The 25,692-nt window shown below is 42.7% G+C and overlaps 1 protein-coding gene across 2 annotated transcripts in view; it reads left to right on the top strand.

Moving 5' to 3' along the window:
* The first annotated feature begins 5,297 nt into the window (after positions 1–5,297).
* Positions 5,298–25,692, top strand: part of LOC124048223 (raftlin-2-like) — a 44,145-nt gene continuing 23,750 nt past the window's right edge. For both annotated transcript variants that reach the window (XM_046368784.1, XM_046368794.1), the window contains exon 1: positions 5,298–5,942. In XM_046368784.1, coding sequence (XP_046224740.1) covers positions 5,916–5,942 — 27 coding nt within the window. In that variant the 5' untranslated portion in view covers positions 5,298–5,915. The remainder of the gene's footprint in view (positions 5,943–25,692) is intronic.

The raw sequence follows: 25,692 nt of genomic DNA, 5'->3' as shown, positions 1-25,692 counted from the left end.
TTTAAAGTGCCTTCCTCACCATCTTAAATAAGCATGCTCCATTCAAAAAATGTAGAACTAGGAATAGATATAGCCCTTAGTTCACTCCAGACCTATCTGCCCTTGACCAGCACAAAAACATCCTGTGGCGTTCTGCATTAGCATCGAATAGCCCCCGTGATATGCAACTTTTTAGGGAAGTTAGGAACCAATATACACAGGCAGTTAGGAAAGCTAAGGCTAGCTTTTTCAAACAGAAGTTTGCATCCTGTAGTACAAACTCCAAAAAGTTCTGGGACACTGTAAAGTCCATGGAGAATAAGAGCACCTCCTCCCAGCTGCCCACTGCACTGAGGCTAGGAAATACTGTCACTACCGATAAATCCACAATAATTGAGAATTTCAATAAGCATTTTTCTACAGCTGGCCATGCTTTCCACCTAGCTACCCCTATCCCGGTCAATAGCCCTGCGCTCCCCACAGCAACTTGCCCAAACCTCCCCCACCTCTCCTTCACCCAAATCTAGATAGCTGATGATCTGAAAGAGCTGCAAAATCTGGACCCCTACAAATCAGCCGGGCTAGATAATCTGGACCCTCTCTTTCTGAAATTATCTGCCGAAATTATTGCAACCCCTATTACTTGCCTGTTCAACCTCTCTTTTGTGTCGTCTGAGATTCCCATAGATTGGATAGCTGCCGCGGTCATCCCCCTCTTCAAAGGGGGAGACACTCTTGACCCAAACTGCTACAGACCTATATCTATTCTACTCTGCCTTTTTAAGGTCTTTGAAAGCCAAATTAACAAACAGATTACCGACCATATCGAATCTCACCGTACCTTCTCCGCTATGCAATCTGGTTTCAGAGCTGGTCATGGGTGTACCTCAGCCACGCCCAAGGTCCTAAACGATATCATAACCGCCGTCGATAAGAGACATTACGGTACAGCCGTATTCATTGACCTGGCTAAGGCTTTCGACTCTGTCAATCACAACATTCTTATTGGCAGACTCGACAGCCTTGGTTTCTCAAATGATTGCCACGCTTGGTTCACCAACTACTCCTTCGATAGAGTTCAGTATGTCAAATCGGAGGGCCTGTTGTCCGGACCTCTGGCAGTCTCTATGGGGGTGGCAAAGGGTTCAATTCTCTGGCCGACTCTCTTCTCTGTATACATCAATGATGTCGCTCTCGCTGCTGGTGATTCTTTGATCCACCTCTATGCAGAAGACACCATTTGGTATACCTCTGGCACTTCGTTGGACACTGTTAACTAAGCTCCAAATGAGCTTCAATGCCATACAACTCTCCTTCCGTGGCCTCCATGGCTCTAAAATGCAAATAAAACTAAATGCATGCTCTTCAACCGGTTGCGGCCCGCACCTGCCCGCCTCTCCAGCATCACTACTCTGGACTGTTCTGACTTAGAATATGTGGACAACTACAACTACCTAGGTGTCTGGTTAGACTGTAAACTCTCCTTCCAGACTCACATTAAACATTTCCAATCCAAATCTAGAATCGGCTTCCTATTTCGCAACAAAGCATCCTTCACTCATGCTGCCAAACATACCCTCGTAAAACTGACCATCCTACTGATCCCCAACTTCAGTGATGTAATTTACAAAATAGCCTCCAACACTCTACTCAACAAATTGGATGCAGTCTATCACAGTGCCATCCATTTTGTCACCAAAGCCCCATATACTACCCACCACTGCGAACTGTATGATCTCGTTGGCTGGCCCTCTCTTTATACCCGTCGCCAAACCCACTGGCTCCAGGTCATCTACAAGTCTCTGCTAGGTAAAGCCCAGCCTTGTCTCAGCTCACTGGTCACCATAGCAGCACCCACCAGTAGCACGCGCTCCAGCAGGTATATCTCACTGGTCACCCCCAAAGCCAATTCTTCCTTTGGCCACCTCTCCTTCCAGTTCTCTGCTGCCAATGACTGGAACGAACTGCAAAAATCTCTGAAGCTGGAGACTCTTACCTCCCTCACTAGCTTTAAGCACCACCTGTCAGAGCAGCTCACAGATCACTGCACCTGAACATAGCTCACCTGTAAATAGCCCATCCAATCTACCTCATCCCCATACTGTATTTATTTATTTATCTTGCTCCTTTGCACCCCAGTATCCCAACTTGCACATTCATGTTCTGCACATCCTACCATTCCAGTGTTTAATTGCTAAATTAGAATTACTTCCTCACCATGGCCTATTTATTGCCTTACCTCTCTTATCCTACCTCATTTGCACATGCTGTATATATATTTTTCTACTGTATTATTGATTGTATGTTTGTTTATTCCATGCGTAACTCCGTGTAGTTGTATGTGTCGAACTGCTTTGCTTTATCTTGGCCAGGTCGCAGTTGCAAATGAGAACTTGTTCTCAACTAGCCTACCTGGTTAAATAACGGTGAAATAAACCTGGTGCTGGTGCCTTACCCCATAAGGACCTACAGCTGTTATAATGGCTCGCTCTCAGCTGCTTCAATGATCCCAGTTACAATTCAACAATCAGACGTGTGTTGACTGCATGTTGCACCACCACACACACAGTCTGTGTGCGTGAAAGAGAAATAGAGAGAGACACACCCACCCACCCACACAAACACACAGACTTAATTTGAGTCAATTTGGTTCAAATGCATATTACTGATTGTGTCCAGTTCCCATGCCTAGTGATAGGGATATTACGTAATAATAGAATTGATTAATCTAAGGGAAATAATTTTCCATTGGTAAAACAGCTTCAATTGAAATGGACAAAATGCCCACCACTCAATAACCTCTTGCTCAGAGTCAATAATGGTCCTCCAATTCATTGTTGACAAGTAGTGAAAAGCTGGATCAATAGACTGACTGTCAACTATACAGATGGACCATGATCTTCCTTGAACTAGGAAGATCATGGTCCATCTGTATAGTTGATCATGGTCCATCTGTATAGTTGATCATGGTCCATCTGTATAGTTGATCATGGTCCATCTGTATAGTTGATCATGGTCCATCTGTATAGGTGATCATTGTCCATCTGCATAGGTGATCATTGTCCATCTGTATATGTGATCATTGTCCATCTGTATAGGTGATCATTGTCCATCTGTATAGTTGATCATGGTCCATCTGTATAGTTGATCATGGTCCATCTGTATAGGTGATCATGGTCCATCTGTATAGGTGACCATGGTCCATCTGTATAGGTGATCATGGTCCATCTGTATAGGTGACCATGGTCCATCTGTATAGGTGACCATGGTCCATCTGTATAGGTGATCATGGTCCATCTGTATAGTTGATCATGGTCCATCTGTATAGTTGATCATTGTCCATCTGTATAGGTGATCATTGTCCATCTGTATAGGTGATCATTGTCCATCTGTATAGGTGATCATTGTCCATCTGTATAGGTGCTCATGGTCCATCTGTATAGGTGCTCATGGTCCATCTGTATAGGTGATCATGGTCCATCCGTATAGTTGATCATGGTCCATCTGTATAGGTGATCATGGTCCATCTGTATAGTTGATCATGGTCCATCTGTATAGTTGATCATTGTCCATCTGTATAGGTGATCATTGTCCACCTGTATAGGTGATCATTGTCCATCTGTATAGGTGATCATTGTCCATCTGTATAGGTGATCATGGTCCATCTGTATAGGTGATCATGGTCCATCTGTATAGTTGATCATGGTCCATCTGTATAGGTGATCATGGTCCATCTGTATAGTTGATCATGGTCCATCTGTATAGGTGATCATTGTCCATCTGTATAGGTGATCATGGTCCATCTGTATAGGTGATCACGGTCCATCTGTATAGGTGATCATTGTCCATCTGTATAGGTGATCATTGTCCATCTGTATAGGTGATCATGGTCCATCTGTATAGTTGATCATGGTCCATCTGTATAGTTGATCATGGTCCATCTGTATAGTTGATCATGGTCCATCTGTATAGGTGATCATGGTCCATCTGTATAGGTGATCATGGTCCATCTGTATAGGTGATCATGGTCCATCTGTATAGGTGATCATGGTCCATCTGTATAGGTGATCATGGTCCATCTGTATAGGTGATCATGGTCCATCTGTATAGGTGATCATGGTCCATCTGTATAGTTGATCATGGTCCATCTGTATAGTTGATCATTGTCCATCTGTATAGGTGATCATTGTCCATCTGTATAGGTGATCATGGTCCATCTGTATAGGTGATCATGGTCCATCTGTATAGGTGATCATGGTCCATCTGTATAGGTGATCATGGTCCATCTGTATAGGTGATCATGGTCCATCTGTATAGGTGATCATGGTCCATCTGTATAGTTGATCATGGTCCATCTGTATAGGTGATCATGGTCCATCTGTATGGTCCATCTGTATAGTTGATCATGGTCCATCTGTATATGATCATGGTCCATCTGTATAGTTGTGATCATGGTCCATCTGTATAGGTGATCATGGTCCATCTGTATAGGTGATCATGGTCCATCTGTATAGGTGATCATGGTCCATCTGTATAGTTGATCATGGTCCATCTGTATAGGTGATCATGGTCCATCTGTATAGTTGATCATGGTCCATCTGTATAGGTGATCATGGTCCATCTGTATAGTTGATCATGGTCCATCTGTATAGGTGATCATGGTCCATCTGTATAGTTGATCATGGTCCATCTGTATAGGTGATCATGGTCCAACAGTGTCATCATGAAAATGACTGGTGAAATAAAGGATTTGGTGTATAAATCTTTGAGCAGGTGAAGTCATGCCTGGGTCACAAGTTTCATTCACTTTCTTTGAACTTTAGTGATCTCCAGTGGCTTTGAGTCATAGCAATGCACTCAAAAGTATCTACTGGCGTTGTAAATGTACACCGAGTATTGCCTCATTACATAAAACAACTTCATTAAGAAACTGCAAAGGTTTTTCTATAAAGATTATAGAGCCCAACATCACTAGGCTTCACTGGGCAAAAAGTAGTTGAATCAATGTTGTTTCCAGGTCCTTTTCAACCCCACAATTGAATGTGATGATGTTGATTTGCAGAAAGTCATCAAAGTAAGGGTGTTTCGTCTTGTTCTCAACCTAAATCCCATATCATAGTGACATTTCATGTTGAATTTATGTTAGTTGACAACTCAACCAAATTGAGCCTTAATCAAAAATAGACGAACTGACGTCTGTGCCCAGTGTGCTACATCTATAGCCTACAGAAATATTTATATTTAGTAAATAAACCAAGCAGCCATTAAAATACAGGCCATATCATGCTACACAAATCACCTCCTCGCCTTCGGTCCTCCCATGTTTTCTCCCTCCTGCGAGCAGCCACGCTTTGGCTTTCATGAATCACTCACACATTTATTTGGCATTACTAAAATCACTCTCGTTTTTTTAAGTGGATAATACGAATAATATAATTTGATAGGCGAAAAGAAAACTAAAAGTGGATTTGTTGCCAATAAGTCGACGTAAGCAACAAAGTTACCGCTCGCGAGCAGTGGTGGAGTTCTCAATTATTGTAACTTTTTATATATATTTTTTCTCCAAAGAATGAGAGCTTCACGCGCACGGTGGGTTGAAAAATAACTATTTACAGAAAAATATAAAATTGCATATTTTGTATTTTTTATTGTGGTTGGTTGCCTATGACAGTGATTATCCGGGGACAACGTCAAACGGCTTTATAGCGTCAACCCACCCTGGATGGAGCAATCCGGTTAACTTTATAGCAATAGCAAAGCTCTGTTTGTAGGCTAACTGTCATCGTGCCCGGTTAGTGTGAGCTGGATATCCCGCCACGGCACTATGGGCTGCGGGTTGAGGAAACTGGAAGACCCAGAGGACAGTAGCCCCGGGAAGATATACTCCACTCTGAAGAGACCGCAAGTGGAGACCATAACAGACACCGTTTACGAGTATGTGCTACTGGACTTCAGTTTGGAAGGTAACGTTATGCGTTAGGATATCATCTCACATTCATTGATAAAACAAAACGGGCTACTCTGGATTTATTCTAAACAATGTTTCTTTAGATATTGACTCTGCTACACTAACTGAATGTAAGAAAACAAAGAAACATGAATTACTACTTTCTTATGAAATAGCCTGGGCTACTTCGAAGTCTTGCCCCCCCCCCCCCATTTTTACAATGTATGGCTTTTCGTTTTCAAACATTGTCTTACAAATTGAAGATTTGTTTTTCAAATACAAGCGTCTTTCTTTGGGCTGATCCTAATTGGAACGAACGACATGTGTATCCTGATTCCTGTGCTCTGGCTACTCTCTGTTCTCTTAGCAACCGCTGTCATTTTATTATCCAGAGAAATAGGTCAGGATTTTTTTTGCGTGCGTGCGCGCTTCCATGTGGGATGAACGATACAGTACCTACTACTGCAGACACCTGCCACCACATTAGATTATGATTTATGATCATCTGGTACTGCCACAACAATGTGTAATCCCGACATGAAACAGTTTGGAGACTCAGGCTGCTGTACACATGGTGGCCTATTTGGAAGGGAAATTATGATTAAGTAAAGCCATGTCAGTGGCTGGTGTCCTTTTGAATTGAGTGTTGGTTTATAAAGTGCCTGGTAGAATCTAAACAATGATGTTGAAATCAAATAATGGTCATCAATGCCATCCTAATACAGGGTTTAGTCTTTTTGCCCTAGCACTACACATCTGATTCAAATGATCTAAGCTTGATGATGAGTTGGTCAGCTGCGTAGAGCTAGGGCAAAAAACCCTAAACGCTCACCCCAGGACCCAGTTTGCCCTAAACGCTCACCCCAGGACCCAGTTTGGGAAACCCTGCTCTAATACAAATGACATATTGGTCTGTAGACTGGGACTCCCTGGGGAGCCACCACTCTCTTGCTCACTGTGGTACCTCTGTGTCATCATGGCTATGATCTTTAGATGTGATTAGATAGGTCTGCATGGGTTATTGGGTTTGGGCTGACACAGTAAAGAGTGGCATGGCGCCCAACCCAGGGGTTGGGATTAAAGCCCACTAGTTGATAGAGTTCATACAGTCACTCTTATTCTACAGCACAGACCATTTTAGTATCTGGACATAGCCGGGATTCATTTGAGTATAAATCAAATTAAATTTTATTTGTCACATACACATGGTTAGCAGATGTTAGTGCGAGTGTAGCGAAATGCTTGTGCTTCTAGTTCCGACAATGCAGTAATAACCAACAAGTAATCTAGCTAACAATTCCAAAACTACTACCTTATAGACACAAGTGTAAGGGGATAAAGAATATGTACATAAAGATATATGAATGAGTGATGGTACAGAGCGGCATAGGCAAAATACAGTAGATGGTATCGAGTACAGTATATACATATGAGATGAGTATGTAAACAAAGTGGCGTAGTTAAAGTGGCTAGTGATACATGCATTACATAAGGATGCAGTAGATTATGTAGAGTACAGTATATACGTATACATATGAGATGAATAATGTAGGGTATGTAAACAATATATTAGGTAGCATTGTTTAAAGTGGCTAGTGATATATTTTACATCATTTCCCATCAATTCCCATTATTAAAGAGGCTGGAGTTGGGTCAGTGTGCTGGCAGCAGCCACTCAATGTTAGTGGTGGCTGTTTAACAGTCTGATGGCCTTGAGATAGAAGCTGTTTTTTCAGTCTCTCGGTCCCAGCTTATAATCTCAACAAGCGTGTGTGTGTTTGTTCAAAAGTGCTTTTTTTGGGGGAGATCAGCAGAAAGTCATGAGTTTCCTCCACACTAGCCACATATTACCAAGACCAGTTCAACTGGATATAGGAGCCTCAGTCTGTGTAGGCTGGTGGTGACTTCCATACCAACCGAAACCTGGTCAAGAAGAAAACATGGCCTCATATACCTTATTGAAATACTGTACTACTTATTTTAAATATCAAATGATATGTCTAGTACTACTATGTACATAATAAGAGGTTGTCAAGTTCAACCCTAAATAGCTTGAGTATGTTATTGAAATGAGGAGCGGTGACTGGAGACGGAGAGAAGCTGTATAATGGATGTCCTGAGGGTCTTTTTTGGAGCGTACATAACCCTGAACGTGTCTGAGCTCCATTCCCGAGTGCGGAGCACCTGGCCTGCAGATGTCCCCGAGACAAAGCAAAAAGCACATCACAAGAATACCTCTCTCTCTGCTATGTCAGAGTGCCTCGTGTCTGGCTCTAGGCCTGTGTAGAATAGATAGACATCCACACATTGTTGAATAACAGGAATACTCCAAAAAGTGATTGGAAATACAACAAATATATGTTTTTAATTTGATGCTCATTGGTCAAGAATTAAAAGGACTGCTGTGCCTACTGCTTTTCATGCCTTAATGTGTTGCTTGTCTGGCTGTGTCACAGAGTTATCTTTATTCTATGTGGGGGATCTTAGCCACATTTGATGCTTGCTGTTGATACTGTATTTTTCCCAAGCCAAGTGTCTCCCACGACCTCCAGTATCAGGCCAAGTGTCTCCCACGACCTCCAGTATCAGGCCAAGTGTCTCCCACGACCTCCAGTATCAGGCCAAGTGTCTCCCACGACCTCCAGTATCAGGCCAAGTGTCTCCCACGACCTCCAGTATCAGGCCAAGTGTCTCCCACGACCTCCAGTATCAGGCCAAGTGTCTCCCACGACCTCCAGTATCAGGGCAAGTGTCTCCCACGACCTCCAATATCAGGCCATCTATCTCCCACGACCTCCAGTATCAGGCCAAGTGTCTCCCACGACCTCCAGTATCAGGACAAGTGTCTCCCACAACCTCCAATATCAGGCCATCTATCTCCCACGACCTCCAGGACCAGGCCAGGTGTCTCCCACGCCCTCCAGTACCAGTGCATTCGATAGATAGATAGATAGATAGATAGCCTGACTGATTAAAATGCTCTCTGCTGCAGAGCCTCTGAGAAAGATGTTTAAGTGTGAGGTAGAGCTAAACAGATTATTAAGGATTAGATCTAATGTCCTTAATCACCCACCTATGATCTGTTTGTTGTTCTGGGCTTTAGGCCAAACCAGTGGGCTTTAGCTTTAGTATTAACATCAACACTGGACCTGCCTGATGATTGGGGATTAGTTAGAACCCATAACACGTTCCTTCTCCTCTCCCTCGGTTCTCCTTGAAATAAAGAAACATTTCTAACACACACACACAAGTGCAAGTAAACAACATCACAGTCAAGCATGCTTGCGAACGCACAAAAAAGCTCAATCTGATGGCCAATTTGCTGACATAAAAACACATGTATCACATTCCAACAGACTGAACAAATATCATATATTTACAGACATTCACACACAAAACACACTCTCACTCAAAACGCACACAAACACAAACACCTTAGACAAAGATAACAGATAATAAGACCCTGGGAAGTCCAGATCACTGTGAAATCTCTAGATGAGTGAGTGGCCAGGGAAGCAGAGAAAGGGAAGCTTTTGGCGCCGACAGAGATGGTTGCCTCGCTTCACGTTCTTAGGAAACTATGCAGTATTTTGTTTTTTTAAATGTATTATTTCTTACATTGTTAGCCCAAAAAATCTTAAGTCTTATTACATACAGCCGGGAGGAACTATTGGATATAAGAGCAACGTCAATTTACCAACATTACAACCAGGAATACGATTTTCCCAAAGCTGGTCCTCTGTTTGGACCACCACCCAGGACAATGGATCGGATCCCAGTAGGCAACCCAAAACAACAACGGCGCCACAGTTGGGGCAGACAGAGCGGTCTTCTGGTCAGGCTCCGTAGACGGGCACATTGCTCACCGCTCCTGAGTATACTACTAGCCAATGTCCAGTCTCTTGAAACAAAGGTAGACGAAATTCGAGCAAGGGTTGCCTTCCAGAGAGATATCAGAGATTGTAACATTCTCTGTTTCACGGAAACATGGCTCATGTTATCAGAGTCGGTACAGCCACCCGGTTTCTTCACGCATCACGCCGACAGAAACACATCTCTCTGATAAGAAGAAGGGCGGGGGTGTATGCCTTATGATTAAGTCATGGTGTGATCATAACAACATACAGAAGCTCAAGTCCTTTTGTTCACCTGACCTAGAATTCCTTACAATCAAATGCCGACCACATTATTTACCAAGATAATTATCTTGATTATAATCACAGCCGTGTATATCCCCCCCAAGCAGACACCTTGACGGCCCTGAAAGAACTTCATTGGACTCTATTTAAACTGGAAACCATATATCGTGAGGCTGCATTTAATGTAGCTGAAGATTTTAACAAAGCTAATCTGAAAACATGGCTCCCTAAATTTGATCAGCATATCGAATGATCGACCTGGGCTGGCAGCATTCTGGATCATTGCTACACTTCCGCAACGCATACAAAGTCCTCCCTCGCCCTCCTTTCGGCAAATCTGACCACGACTCCATTTCGTTGCTCCCAGCCTATAGACATAAATTAAAACAGGAAACACCGGTGTTCAGGTCTGTTCAACGCTGGTCCGAACTATCGGATTCCACGCTTTAAGATTGCTTCGATCACTTGGACTGGGATATGTTCCGGATAGCCTCAGACATCTCAGACTCTCCTTCACCACGGCCAACGTGAATAAAACATTTAAACGTGTTAACCCTCGCAAGGCTGCCAGCCCAGGCTCCCATCCCTAGCCGCATCCTCAGAGCATGTACAGATCAGCTGGCTGGTGTGTTTACGGACATATTCAATCAATCCCTATCCCAGTCTGCTGTTCCCACATGCTTCAAGAGGGCCACCATTGTTCCTGTTCCCAAGAAAGCTAAGGTAACTGAGCTAATTGACTATCGCTCCGTAGCACTCACTTCCGTCATCATGAAGTGCTTTGAGAGAATAGTCAAGGATCATATCACCTCCACCCTACCTGACACCCAAGACCCACTCCAATTTGCTTACCGCCCCAATAGACGACGCAATCATAATCACACTGCACACTGCCCTATCCCATCTGGACAAGAGGAATACCTATGTAAGAATGCTGTTCATCGATTTCAGCTCAGCATTTAACACCATAGTACCCCGCCAAACTTGTCATTAAGCTTGAGACCCTGGGTCTCGACCCCGCCCTGTGCAACTGGGTCCTGGACTTTCTGACGGGCCACCCCCAGGTGGTGAGGGTAAGAAACAACATCTCCACCTCGCTGATCCTCAACACTGTGGCACCACAAGGGTGCGTTCTCAGCCCTCTCTTGTTCTCCCTGTTCACCCATGACTGCGTGGCCATGCACACCTCCAACTCATTCATCAAGTTTGCAGACGACACTACAGTGGTAGGCTTGATTACCAACAATGACGAGATAGCCTACTGTGAGGAGGTGAGGGCCCTCGGAGTGTGGTGTCAGGAAAAAAACCTCACACTCAACGTCAACAAAACAAAGGAGATGATTGTGGACTTCAGGAAACAGCAGAGGGAGCCCCCCTATCCACATCGACGGGACAGTAGTGGAGAAGGTGGAAAGTTTTAAGTTCCTCGGCGTACACATCACAGACAAACTGAAATGGTCCACCCACACAGACAGCGTGGTGAAGAAGGCGCAACAGCGCCTCTTCAACCTGAGGAGGCTGAAGAAATTTGTCTTGTCACCGAAAACACTCACAAACCTTTACAGATGCACAATCGAGAGCATCCTATCGGGCTGTATCACTGCCTGGTACGGCAACTGCTCCACCCACAACCGTAAGGCTCTACAGAGGGTAGTGAGGTCTGCACAACTCATCACCAGGGGCAAACTACCTGCCCTCCAGCACACCTACACCACCTGATGTCACAGGAAGGCCAAAAATATCATCAAGGACAACAACCGCCCGAGCCACTGCCTGTTCACCTCACTTACCATCCAGCAGGTGAGGTCAGTACAGGTGCATCAAAAGCTAGGACCGAGAGACTGAAAAACAGCTTCTATCTCAAGGCCATCAGACTGTTTAACAGCCATCACTAACATTGATTGAGTCAGTATGCTGGCAGCAGCCAATCTCTAGCCACTTTAATAATAAAAAACTGGATGTAATAAATGTCACTTTAAACAATGCCACGTTATATAACGTTTACATACCCTATATTACTCATATGTACAGTTGAAGTCAGAAGTTTACATTCACTTAGGTTGTAGTCATTAAAACTAGTTTTTCAACCACTCCACAAATTTCTTGTTAACAAACTATAGTTTTGGCAAGTTGGTTAGGACATCTACTTTGTGCATGACACAAGTAATTTTCCAACAATTGTTTACAGACAGATTATTTCACTTATAATTCACTATCACAATTCCAGTGGGTCAGAAGTTTGCATACACTAAGTTGACTGTGCCTTTAAACTGCTTGGAAAATTCCAGAAAATTATGTAATGGCTTTAGAAGCTTCTGATAGGCTAATTGACATAATTTAAGTCACTTGGAGGGGTACCTGTGGATGTATTTCAAGGCCTACCTTCAAACTCAGTGCCTCTTTGCTTGACATGAAGGGAAAATCAAAAGAAATCAGCCAAGAAAACTTCAGAAAACAAATTGTAGACCTCCAAAAGTCTAGTTCATCCTTAGGTCCAATTTCCAAATGCCTGGAGGCACCATATTCATCTGTAGAAACAATAGTACGCAAGTACTAGGAAGGAGACATGTTCTGTCTCCTAGAGATTAACATACTTTGGTGTGAAAAGTGCAAATCAATCCCAGAACAACAGCAAAGGACTTTGTGAAGATGCTGGAGTAAACAGGTACAAAAGTATCTATATCCACAGTAAAACAAGTCCTATATCGACATAACCTGAAAGGCCGCTGAGCAAGAAAGAAGCCACTGCTCCAACACCAATATATAAAAAGCCAGACTATGGTTTGCAACTGCACATGGGGACAAAGATTGTACTTTTTGGAGAAATGTCCTCTCGTCTGAAGAACAAAAAATAGAACCGTTTGGCCATAATGACCATCGTTATGTTTAGAGGAAAAAAGGGGATGCTTGCAAGCCTGAAGAACACCATCCCAACCGTAAAGCACAGGGGTTGCAGCATCAAGTTGTGGGGGTGCTTCACGCAGGAGGGACTGGTGCACTTCATAAAACAGATGGCATCATGAGGAGGAAAAATTATGTGGATATATTGAAGCAACATCTCAAGACATCAATCATTAAGTTAAAGCTTGGCCGCAAATGGGTCTTCCAAATGGACAATGAACCCAAGCATACTTCCAAAGTTGATTCAAAATAGCTAAAGGACAACAAAATCAAGATATTGGAGTGGCCATCATAAAGCCCTGACCTCAATCATATAGAAAATATGTGGGCAGAACTGAAAAAGTGTATGCGAGCAAGGAGGCCTACAAACCTGACTCAGTTACATGAGCTCTGTCAGGAGGAATGGGCCAAGGTCCACCCAACTTATTGTGCGAAGCTTGTGGAAGGCTACCTGAAACGTTTGACACAAGTTAAACAATTTAAAGGCAATGCTACCAAATACTAATTGTGTGTATATAAACTTCTGACCCACTGGGAATGAGCTACTACACCTGCATTGCTTGCTGTTTGGGGTTTTAGGCTGGGTTTCTGTACAGCACTTTGAGATATCAGCTGATGTACGAAGGGCTATATAAATACATTTTATTTGATGAAAGAAATAAAAGCTGAAATAAATAATTCTCTATTATTCTGACATTTCACATTCTTAAAATAAAGTGGTAATCCTAATTGACCTAAGCCAGGGGATTTTTACTATGATTAAATTTGAGGAATTGTGAAAAACTGAGTTTAAATGTGTTTGGCTAAGGTGTATGTAAACTTCCGACTTCAACTGTATATACTGTATTCTATACCATCTGCTGCATCTTGCCTATGCCGCAAGGCCATCGCTCATCCATATATTTATATTTACATATTCTTATTCATTCCTTTACACTTGTGTATGTATAAGGTAGTTGTTGTGAAATTGTTAGATTACTAGATATTATTGCACGGTCAGAAATAGAAGCACAAGGATTTCGTTGCACTCGCATTAACATCTGCCAACCATGTGTATGTGACCAATAACATTTGATTAAATTTTTGAGTGGGCGGTGTCTGTCATCTCACTGTGTGTGATGGGTCCCACCTGAGCTCTAGAGCAATAGCTCCCTAGTGGAGCTCAACGCCGGGCTATTCATCCAGTGTAACACACAGGTCCATCTCTCTGGCCTGGGATCCCCTCCCATTCCCTGCACACCCCCGCCCAGTAGCAGCCCCGCCAAGTAGCAGCTCAGCCCCGCCCAGTCCAAGCCCACTCCAGTAGCAGCCCCGCCCAGTCCAAGCCCACTCCAGCAGCAGCCCAGCCCAGTCCAAGCCCACTCCATCAGCAGCCCCGCCCAGTCCAAGCCCACTCCAGCAGCAGCCCAGCCCAGTTGCACCCCAGTAGCTTAGCCTCCTTTTAATGCTCCATTACTACTGCCTGTGGTGGAAGCAGAGAGGCCTGCGGCAGCACATCAAAGTGGCTAATGGCTAAAGCTTCACAAGCTGATTTGGTTCAGCCCCGCAGTCAGTGTGGATGGAAGGAGGGTGGGATGGGGGAGAGCTGGAGCACTCCGCTGGACCCAGGACAGAGGCTGGACAGCAGCCCGTGAATAGAGGGGCAGAGTGGGCATTACACTGCTGATCCAGTGGGACTCTACTGGGCTGAGTGGGGGATGAAGGAATACAAGGGAGGGGATGGATGGATGGATGGATAAATGCACAAGGAAGGATTTGTTGAAGGTGTATGGACAGATGTATTCATTAAATATTGCAGTTTGATGGGATTGAAGGATACATGAAAGGATTTGAGAATGAGTGTATCCACCCACCCTGTTATCCTAAAATAGTATGACTAAAGTAGTCTGTCCGAGGTTGGTTATCTCTGACTGTTGAACCTGGATTTCCGCGTAAAAGGACTCATAAGCACCAACGTGAAGTTCATAGGAGAGTAAATCCATTTGAATTCAATCAAAAACAGGGTTGTCAAACAATTTGATCATTTATAGAAAAAATATTTGAATAGAAATGGATATTTCTTTACCTTTTTTTCAAATCAAATATCTAAAACGCGTAAACTCATATTTTTTTTCATATTTGCATATATTGTAGCTTATATTGTAGCTTGTAACAGTATTTTGTTTTTTGTTTTTGTGCTCGCTATCAGCTGAGATATATGCTCTTGAATACAGGGTTGGTGTCATTTCAATCATAGAAATATAATTTATAGAATGGACCTATCCTTCAGACCACTGCAATTTAGTTGTTACACCATTGATGTTTAAATTGAATTTACATTTTTACTAACACAAAGATGGCTGCCACCGTCAAATGTCAACTTCAACGGACAGAGTCTATTCTATTATCTATATTTCTATCATTTCAAAAGGTTTCCTAGGGAGAATTGACTGCATAATTTAAAACAACAGATATTCCCATTCAGGTCAACATTCTCTGATGTGTGCACCTCCAACCATCTTTGTGGAATAATTTGAAAGTTACTATTTCAATTGTATTCCAATTTTAGTACATGTACTGTATCAACAAAAATATGAAACACGCCCTTTATTCAAGAGCATTTGTGTCTGAACCGATGGTGGGCACACCAAAACACGGTACAATTGGAGTTTATGCCTTTTTTGATCATTTACGTTTTTAAGGTATGTTTATAAAAACTGTTATGGAAGTTTTTCAATGATATCAATCTCAACCGTTTATGTTTTCCAGTGACAAAGACATGGATGTCTCATGGTATGGTGGGGTATGCAAAATGGATCCATTTTGAGCACCTTTATTGCTTGAATGTTTTGTCATTAAGGTTTAGAAAAGTAACTTTCTGAGCACTTCTACAATGGGCAAATACAGATCATTCTGAAAGTTTTCAGACCTCTGTCCACATTTTGTTACATTTCACCTTTTTCTAAAATGGATTCAATTGTTTTTTTCCCTCAATCTACACACAATACCCCATAATGACAGACATTTTTGCAAATGTATAAAAGAAATATGACATTTACATAAGTATTCAGACCCTTAGTACTTTGTTGAAGCACCTTTGGCAGTTATTACAGTCTTCTTGGGTAGGACGCTACAAGCTTGGCACCCCTGTATTTGGGGAGTTTCTCCCATTCTTTTCTGCAGATCCTCTCAAGCTCTGTCAGGTTGGATGATGAGCATCACTGCACAGTTATTTTCAGGTCTCTCAGAGATGTTAGATCGGGTTCAAGTCCGGGCAACTCGAAGACATTCAGAGACCTGTTCCAAAGCCACTCCTGCATTGTCTTGGCTGTGTGCTTAGGGTCGTTGTCCAGATGGAAGGTGAACCTTCGCTCCAGTCTGAGGTCCTGAGCGCTCTGGAGCAGGTTTTCATCAAGGATCTCTCTGTACTTTGCTCCGTTCATCTTTCCCTCAATCCTGACTAGTTTTCCAGTCCCTGCCGCTGAAAAACATCCCCACAGCATGATGCTGCCACCACCATACTTCACCGTAGGGATGGTGCCAGGTTTCCTCCAGACATGACACTTGGCATTCAGGCCAAAGAGTTCAATCTTGGTTTCATAATGGTCTGAGAGTCCTTTAGATGGCTTCTGGCAAACTCCAAGCGGGCTGTCTTTTGCTTTTTACTGAGTAGTGGCTTCCGTCTGGCCACTTTACCATAAAGGCCTGATTTGGTGGAGTGCTGCAAAGATAGTTGTCCTTCTGGAAGATTCTCCAATCTCCACAGAGGAACTCTAGAGCTCTGTCAGAGCTCTTGGTCACCTACCTGACCAAGGCCCTTCTTCTCCAATTGCTCAGTTTGGCTGGGCAGCCAGCTGTAGGAAGTTCTTGGTGGTTCCAACTTCTTCCATTTTTAAGAATGATGGAGGTCGCTGTGTTCTTGGAAACCTTCAATGCTGCAGAAATGTTTTGATACCCTTCCCCAGATCTGTGCCTCGACACAATCCTGTCTCGGAGCTCTATGGACAGTTCCTTTGACCTCGTGGCGTGGGTTTTGCTCTGACAACTGTGGGATCTTATATAGAGAGGTGTGTGTGCCTTTCCAAATCATGTCCAATCAATTGAATTTCCCACAGGTGGACTCCAATCAAGTTGTAGAAACATCTCAAGGATGATCAATGGAAACAAGATGCACCTGAGCTCAATTTCGAGTCTCATAGCAAAGGGTCTGAATACTTATGTAAATATGTTTTTAAAATATTTTTTATAATGCATTTGCAAACATTTCTAAACCTGTTTTCGCTTTTTTATTATGGGTTATTGTGTGTAGATTGCTGAGGACTTTTTTTATTTAATCCATTTTAGAATAAGGCTGTAATGTAACAAAATGTGTAAAAAGTCAAGGGGTCTGATTACTTTCAGACGGCACTGTATGATTTACCACACCCGGTCTCAGGAATGGCTCAGGAAATGTATTTGGTCAGAGAAGTCATCTTTTTTATTTTCTTACACCTTATTTGTAGAACAATCTTTAAAATGTTATTAAATGTGATGTTCTGGTGCCTCTAGGTCCATTCAGACACCTGATCGAGGACCTTATTACTGATGAATGTGATGTTCTGGTGCCTCTAGGTCCATTCAGACAGCTGATCGAGGACCTTATTACTGATGAATGTGATGTTCTGGTGCCTCTAGGTCCATTCAGACAGCTGATTGAGGACCTTATTACTGATGAATGTGATGTTCTGGTGCCTGTAGGTCCATTCAGACACCTGATCGAGGACCTTATTACTGATGCATGTGATGTTCTGGTGCCTCTAGGGTGATTCAGACAGCTGATCGAGGACCTTATTACTGATGAATGTGATGTTCTGGTGCCTCTAGGTCCATTCAGACACCTGATCGAGGACCTTATTACTGATGCATGTGATGTTCTGGATGCCTTATTCTATGTTCTGGTGGTCCATTCAGACAGCTGATCGAGGACCTTATTACTGATGCATGTGATGTTCTGCTGATGCCTGATGCATGTGATGTTCTGGTGCCCATTCAGAGCACCGGATTACTGATGCATGTGATGTTCTGGTGCCTCTTGATTACTGATGCTGATGAATGTGATGTTCTGGTGCCTCTAGGTCCATTCAGACACCGGATCGAGGACCTTATTACTGATGAATGTGATGTTCTGGTGCCTCTAGATCCATTCAGACAGCTGATCGAGGACCTTATTACTGATGCATGTGATGTTCTGGTGCCTCTAGGGTGATTCAGAAAGCTGATCGAGGACCTTATTACTGATGCATGTGATGTTCTGGTGCCTCTAGGGTGATTCAGAAAGCTGATCGAGGACCTTATTACTGATGCATGTGATGTTCTGGTGCCTCTAGGGTGATTCAGAAAGCTGATCGAGGACCTTATTACTGATCAATGTGATGTTCTTCTGCCTCTAGATCCATTCAGACACCTGATCGAGGACCTTATTACTGATCAATGTGTTTGTTTTTTATGACTGCGTTTTTCTTTCTGCTTCCATTTTGTATTATGATGTATGTATTTCTGCAATTCAGGGTTCGTATGTAAAGGAGACCATGGTCTCAGTATGACTCTTTGATAAAATGTAAATACAATTGGTGTGAAAATTACCATATGAGTTGGCAAGACGTTACAAATAGATCTAGGATTACCAATAACCTATGGGCAATTCCACTGTCACCGAATTACGCTTTGACTCAGTTTTTTCACTTTAAAATGTATGCCAAACAAAAAACATTGATGTCAAGGTTTGCACAAGGGTGACTGACCAATTTCCACACATTTAAAAAAAAAAATGAACTGCGCAGATACCAACTTTGATAACGTAATTACGGTGTTCTTGCTCAGGTTTTTATGCAAGATTCAAAGATGTCTGCAGAAAGAATGGGGTGTCAGCTATGACATGGTGATTAAAGTGAATTTACACCCGGTAACGGAATGAAATCATGGGTTCCTAATCTGTACTACACGGAAATGAATAATTATAAATGTGAATGTCATTCTCCTCATGTTTCACAAGTTTGGACCTCACAGTGCAGTACAATACAACAGAGGGTACAGTATACTGTACTCTACTGTACTCGGTATTATACTGTGCCTACTCACTACTGTGCTATCCAAACATACATCTATAATAAGTTCAGATTTGGTCCAGTCCGTCTGCGGACGTTAACATCAAGGCCAGGGTGAACTGACCCAACGTCCATGGCTCTCCGGTGTTTGTCGGTGCTCAGTGGGTGAGGATGCTGGCTACAGTAAATGCAAAGAGAGGGGGCCTCATTGGTTGGTGTCAGAAAGAGCTGGGTGAGTTGAGTAAGAGAAAGATGGGCCTCCCGAGTCGTGCAGTGGTCTAAGACACTGCATTTTTCCCAAGTGTGTGTGTGTTTACAGGTAGGATGAGTTACACAAATTATTTAGCTTCAGTCGGCTGGTATGTGACGGTGGCAAAATTGGTTTGACTTCGGATAGGTTCTCTCTGGGGCTAGTTAGAGACCAATAAATTATACAATCTAAATGGGACTTATCATGTTGCATACCTTTTAGTTCACATTAAATGCTTTTAATATTTGTATATTAATTTATAGTTGGAGGGTTTTAAATAATTGAAATTTGGAGCTATTAGAATTGTAACATTGTCACATGTACATTGTGTAATTTACCAATGGTCCCTAACGAGTTCCATAGGGATATCCAAAGTCAACCCAAATTTACCACTGCTATTACGATTGGGTCACATGAACCTGCACTCCGAATTGATGATTACTTGTGTCCTGCCAGCTGTTGGCAGGATTGAAACAAACCCAACCTTAATTTACGTTGTGATGTAGTCACAACTACAAGTCTCACTAAACAAAGTTTTAGACAAAACTAACTTTACGACCAAAATTATTCTATTTACGCTTTGTAGTAAATTTTGACAGTAGAATGACTCGTATCGATGCCACACAGGCTGTTTTCTCAACGAGAAGTTGTTTTTAGGGGCAGTTGCTCTTTAAATTTGGAAGAGACTACAAGATCAGTGGTACCAGCCGACCTGGCTGGTGTTGTGATATGGTTCAACACACAGTGAAGAATCAATTCTGCTCAGCTCAATTGAGTTTCCAGTGAACTCGAGGGACCCTGATTGGCAGAACGGTGTACTGTTTAGCTAATGTAATGATTTGCTAGCAGAGATGGATACGTTAGTAGGTTAAGTGCCTTGATAATCACATTAAGATGATCCTTTCCTCTTTGCTATGAGATCGACAGTATCGCACTCGCTGTCCGCTTTCATGTTTATCTCCTGAACTCCTGTAGTACAGTGCCCTCAAAATATTCACACCTCTTGAATTTTTTTCACACATTTTGTTGTAACCAGCCTGAATTTAAAATTGATTAACTGTAGTTTTTTTAGTCACTGACCTACACACAATACCCCATAATGTCAAAGTGGAATTATGAAGGGTAAAGAAAGAAGAAAAAACAGATTGAATATCCATTTTGAGTATGGTGAAGTTATTTATTACTGGATGGTATACCGATACACAGGGTCAATTTAAACCACTGTTTCTCTCAAATAAAAAGCCGGCAGAGATAACATTTAGATTAAAAGCATCACTTCTCTTATTCTTCTCAGTTCTGATGCGTCAGACAGAACTTGCTTAAGCAAGGAAGAGGAATTCGTACGCTTCAGTGATAGTCAGAGAAAGAGATTAAAAAGTAACTTGATTTACAGATACAGGCAGGCATCTTTCCTAACTCAGTTGCCGGAGAGGAAGGAAACCTCTCAGGGATTTCACCAGGAGGCCAATGGTGACATTAAAACAGTTAGAGTTTATTGGCTGTGATAAGAAAAAACTGAGGATGGATCAACAACATTGTAGTTACTCCACAATGCTAACCTAATTGACAGTTCACAGAGTGAATATTGAATTGATTGTCCTGAATATAAAGTGAATATAAAGTGTTATGTTTGGAACAAATCCAATACGACACATTATTGAGTACCACTCCCCATATTTTCAAGCATGGTGGTGGATGCATCATATGGAGGTCCAGAGAGGACATATGAAATCCCTTGTTAAGTCGATCAGAACTTATTTATCTCATGATCACGACATAACAAAAGTTATTTAGCCGAGACCACAAGAAACTCTATAAATAGGAGTGGATGCATTGATGATAGATTGACAGTGTGGCTGAGGCGGCAGAGCCCACGGTGGATCAGCACATATGTTTTGATTGATTGCTACATTAAGGGATGGTATATTTTAATGCTAACATTATGCTTTCATTTGTTTGGAGCTCATTATCAGTTCATAAGTTAGAATGATAGCAAGCTAAATGTCCCTTGTGCTAAGTGCTCTTGGGGAATCTAAGCCCTCGTAGGGTATTTACAGTGGCTTGTGAAAGTATTCACCCCACTTGCCATTTTTCCTATTTTGTTGCCTTACAAATTGGAATTAAAATAGATTTTTGGGGGGTTTGTATAATTTGATTTACGCTACATGCCTACTGAACAAGAAATAAGACAAAAACAGAGAACTTTAGCGTGCATAACTATTCACCCACCCAAAGTCAATACTTTGTAGAGCCACCTTTTGCAGGAATTACAGCTGCAAGTCTCTTTGGGTATGTCTCTATAAGCTTGGCACATCTAGCCACTGGGATTTTGCCCATTCTTCGAGGCAAAACTGCTCCAGCTCCTTCAAGTTGGACGGGTTCCGCTGGTGAACAACAGTCTTTAAGTCCTATAACAGATTCTCAATTGGATTGAGGTCTGGGCTTTGACTAGGCCATTCCAATTCCAAGACATTTAAATGTTTCCCCTTAAACCATGAGTGTTGCTTTAGCAATATACTTAGGGTCATTGTCCTGCTGGAAAGTGAACCTCCTCCCCAGTCTCAAATCTCTGGATGACTGAAACAGGTTTCCCTCGAGAATTTCCTTGTATTTAGCGCCATCCATCATTCCTTCAATTCTGACCAGTTTCCCAGTCTCTGCCGATGTAAAAACATCCACACAGCATGTTGCTGCCACCACCGTGCTTCACTTTGGGGATGATGTTCTTGGGGTGATGCGAGGTGTTGGGTTCGTGCCAGACATAGCGTTTTCCTTGATGGCCAAAAAGCTAAATTTTAGTCTCATCTGACCAGAGTACCTTCTTCCATATGTTTGGGGAATCTCCCACATGGCTTTTGGCGAACACCAAATGTGTTTGCTTATTTTTTTCTTTAAGCTATGGCTTTTTTCTGGCCACTCTTTCGTAAAGCCCAGCTCTGTGTAGTGTACGGCTTAATGTGGTCCTATGGACAGATACTCCAATCTCCTCTGTGGAGCTTTGCAGCTCCTTCAGGGTTTATCTTCGGTCTCTTTGTTGCCTCTCTGATTAATGCCCTCCTTGCCTGGTCTGTGAGTTTTAGTGGACGGCCCTCTCTTAGCAGGTTTGTTGTGGTGCCATTTTATTTTAAATAATGGATTTAATGGTGTTCCGTGGGATGTTCAAAGATTCTGATATTTTTTTATAACTCAACCCTGATCTGTACGTCTCCACAACTTTCTCCCTGACCTGTTTGGAGAGCTCCTTGGTCTTCATGGTGCTGCTTGCTTGGTGGTGCCCCTTGCTTAGTGTGTTGCAGACTCTGGGGCCTTTCTGTGTGTGTGTGTGTGTGTGTGTGTGTGTGTGTGTGTGTGTGTGTGTGTGTGTGTGTGTGTGTGTGTGTGTGTGTGTGTGTGTGTGTGTGTGTGTGTGTGTGTGTGTGTGTGTGTGTGTACAGTGGGGCAAAAAAGTATTTTCTATGGGGTTGAGACCTGGAGACTGGCTAGGCAACTCCAGTACCTTGAAATGCTTCTTACGAAGCCACTCCTTCGTTGCCCAGGCGGTGTGTTTGGGATCATTGTCATGCTGAAAGACCCAGCCACGTTTCATCTTCGATGCCCTTGTTGATGGTAGGCTTTGTTACTTTGGTCCCAGCTCTCTGAAGGTCATTCACTAGGTCCCCCCGTGTGGTTTTGGGATTTTTGCTCACCGTTCTTGTGATCATTTTGACCCCACGGGGTGAGATCTTGCGTGGAGCCCCAGATCGAGGGAGATTATCAGTGGTCTTGTATGGCTCCCATTTCCTAATAATTTCTCCCACAGTTGCAGATTCAGTCTTCCCAGCCTGGTGCAGGTCTACAATTTTGTTTCTGATGTCCTTTGACAGCTCTTTGGTCTTGGCCATAGTGGAGTTTGGAGTGTGACTATTTGAGGTTGTGGACAGGTGTCTTTTATACTGATAACAAGTTCAAACAGGTGCCATTAATACAGGTAACGAGTGGAGGACAGAGGAGCCTCTTAAAGAAGAAGTTACAGGTCTGTGAGAGCCAGAAATCTTGCTTGTTTGTAGGTGACCAAATACTTATTTTCCACCATAATTTGCAAATAAATTCATTCAAAATCCTACAATGTGATTTTCTGGATTTATTTTCTTTTAATTTTGTCTGTCATAGTTGAAGTGTACCTATGATGAAAATTACAGGCATCTCATCTTTTTAAGTGGGAGAACTGACTAAATACTTTTTTGCCCCACTGTGTGTGTGTGTGTGTGTGTGTGTGTGTGTGTGTGTGTGTGTGTGTGTGTGTGTGTGTGTGTGTGTGTGTGTGTGTGTATACTGAGATCATGTGGCACTTAAATTGCACACAGGTGTACTTTATTTAACTAATTATGTGACTTCTGAAGGTAATTGGTTGCACCAGATCTTATTTATGAGCTTCATAGCAAAGGGGGTGAATACATATGCACACACCACTTTTCAGTTTAATTTTATATAATTTTTTAAAGTTATTTTTTTCATTTCACTTCACCAATTTGGAATATTTTGTGTATGTCCATTACATGAAATCCAAATAAAAATCCATTTAAATTACAGGTTGTAATGCAACAAAATAGGAAAAACACCAAGATGGATGAATACTTTTGCAAGGCACTGTCAGCCCTGAACGATGCCTAACAGGCAGCCCTGTCTCCCTGGCTGTATTCCGTCGCCAAGACCACAGCCAATCACATTTAAGCAACAATTCAGCTACAGAGCCTTCAGAAAGTATTCATTCCATATTTTCTTTTGTTACATTTACATTTACATTTAAGACATTTAGCAGACGCTCTTATCCAGAGCGACAACCTGAATTTTCTTACCCATCTACACACAATACCCCACAATGACAAAGTGAAAACATGTTTTAAGAAATGTTAGCACATTTTTTGAAAATGAAATACAGAAATATCTCATTTACATAAGTATTGTAATACATTTGTTGTTGTTTTTCATGATATTATACTTTGACATTAGTATTTTGTGTAGATCATTGACAGAAAAATGGAAAATATGGAAAAAGTCAAGGGTGTGAATACCTTCTGAGGGCACTGTATATTTGGAATCAATCGAGCATCACTTTTTCAGTGCAATTTTTAAGTAAAAAATAGGTATTAGGTTAACAATAGATAAGGGGGGGAAAAAGATGTAAAATGACAGTGAAAATAACAGTAGCGAGGCTAAATACAGGTGGTACCGATACAGAGTCAATGTACGGGGGCACCGGTTAGTTGGGCTATTTGAGGTAATATGTAGATGGAGGTATAGTTAAAGTGACTATGCAAAGATGATAAACAGAAAGTATCAGCAGCGTAAAAGAGGGGTTGTCGGGGTTGCCTTATGGTCCTAGACTTGGCGCTCCGGTACTGCTTGCCGTGCGGTAGCAGAAAGAACAGTCTATGACTCGGGTGGCTGGAGTCTTTGACAATTTTTAGGGCCTATTTCTGACACCGCCTGCTGTAGAGGTCCTTGATGGCAGGCAGCTTAGCCCCAGTGATGTACTGGGCCGTACACACTACGCTCTATAGTGCCTTGCGGTCGGAGGCCGAGCCGTTTCCGTACCAGGCAGTGATGTAACCAGTCAGGATGCTCTTGATGTTGCAGCTGTAGAACCTTTTGAGGATCTGAAGACCCATGCCAAATCATTTCAGTCTCCTGAGGGGGAATAGGTTTTGTCGTGCCTGCTTCACGACTGTCTTGGTGTGTTTTGGACCATTCTAGTTTGTTGGTGATGTGGACACCAAGGAACTTGAAGCTCTCAACCTGTTCTACTACAGCCCTGTTTTTTAAATGTTTTAATTTTAATTTTATTTTTTACCTTTATTTAACCAGGCAAGTCAGTTAAGAACATATTCTTATTTTCAATGACGGCCTGGGAACAGTGGGATAACTGCCTGTTCGGGGGCAGAACGACAGATTTGTACCGTGTCAGCTCGGGGGTTTGAACTCGCAACCTTCCGGTTACTAGTCCAACACTCTAACCACTAGGCTACGCTGCCGCCGGTCATCCTTTTCCTGTCGTCCACAATCGTCTCCTTTTGTCTTGCTCACGTTGAGGGTTGTTATTCTGGCACTACCCGGCCAGGTCTCTGACCTCCCTATATGCTGTCTCATCGGGGATCAGGCCTACCACTGTTGTTGTCTGCAAACTTAATGATGGTGTTGGAGTCATGCCTGGCCATGCAGTTGTGAGTGAACATGGAGTACAGGAGGGGACTGAGCACGCACCCCTGAGGGGCTCCAGTGTTGAGGATCAGCGTGGCAGATGTGTTGCTACCTAGCCTCACCACCTGGGGGCGGCCTTTCAGGAAGTCCAGTATCCAGTTGCAGAGGGAGGTGTTTAGTCCCAGGGTATTTAGCTTAGTGATGATCTTTGAGGGCACTATGGTGTTAAATGCTGAG

Source organism: Oncorhynchus gorbuscha, linkage group LG01 (genome assembly GCF_021184085.1).
Source record: "Oncorhynchus gorbuscha isolate QuinsamMale2020 ecotype Even-year linkage group LG01, OgorEven_v1.0, whole genome shotgun sequence".
Taxonomy (NCBI): Eukaryota; Metazoa; Chordata; class Actinopteri; order Salmoniformes; family Salmonidae; genus Oncorhynchus; species Oncorhynchus gorbuscha.
Note: the sequence above shows the minus strand (reverse complement) of the source record. Positions and strands in the feature narration are given on the sequence as shown.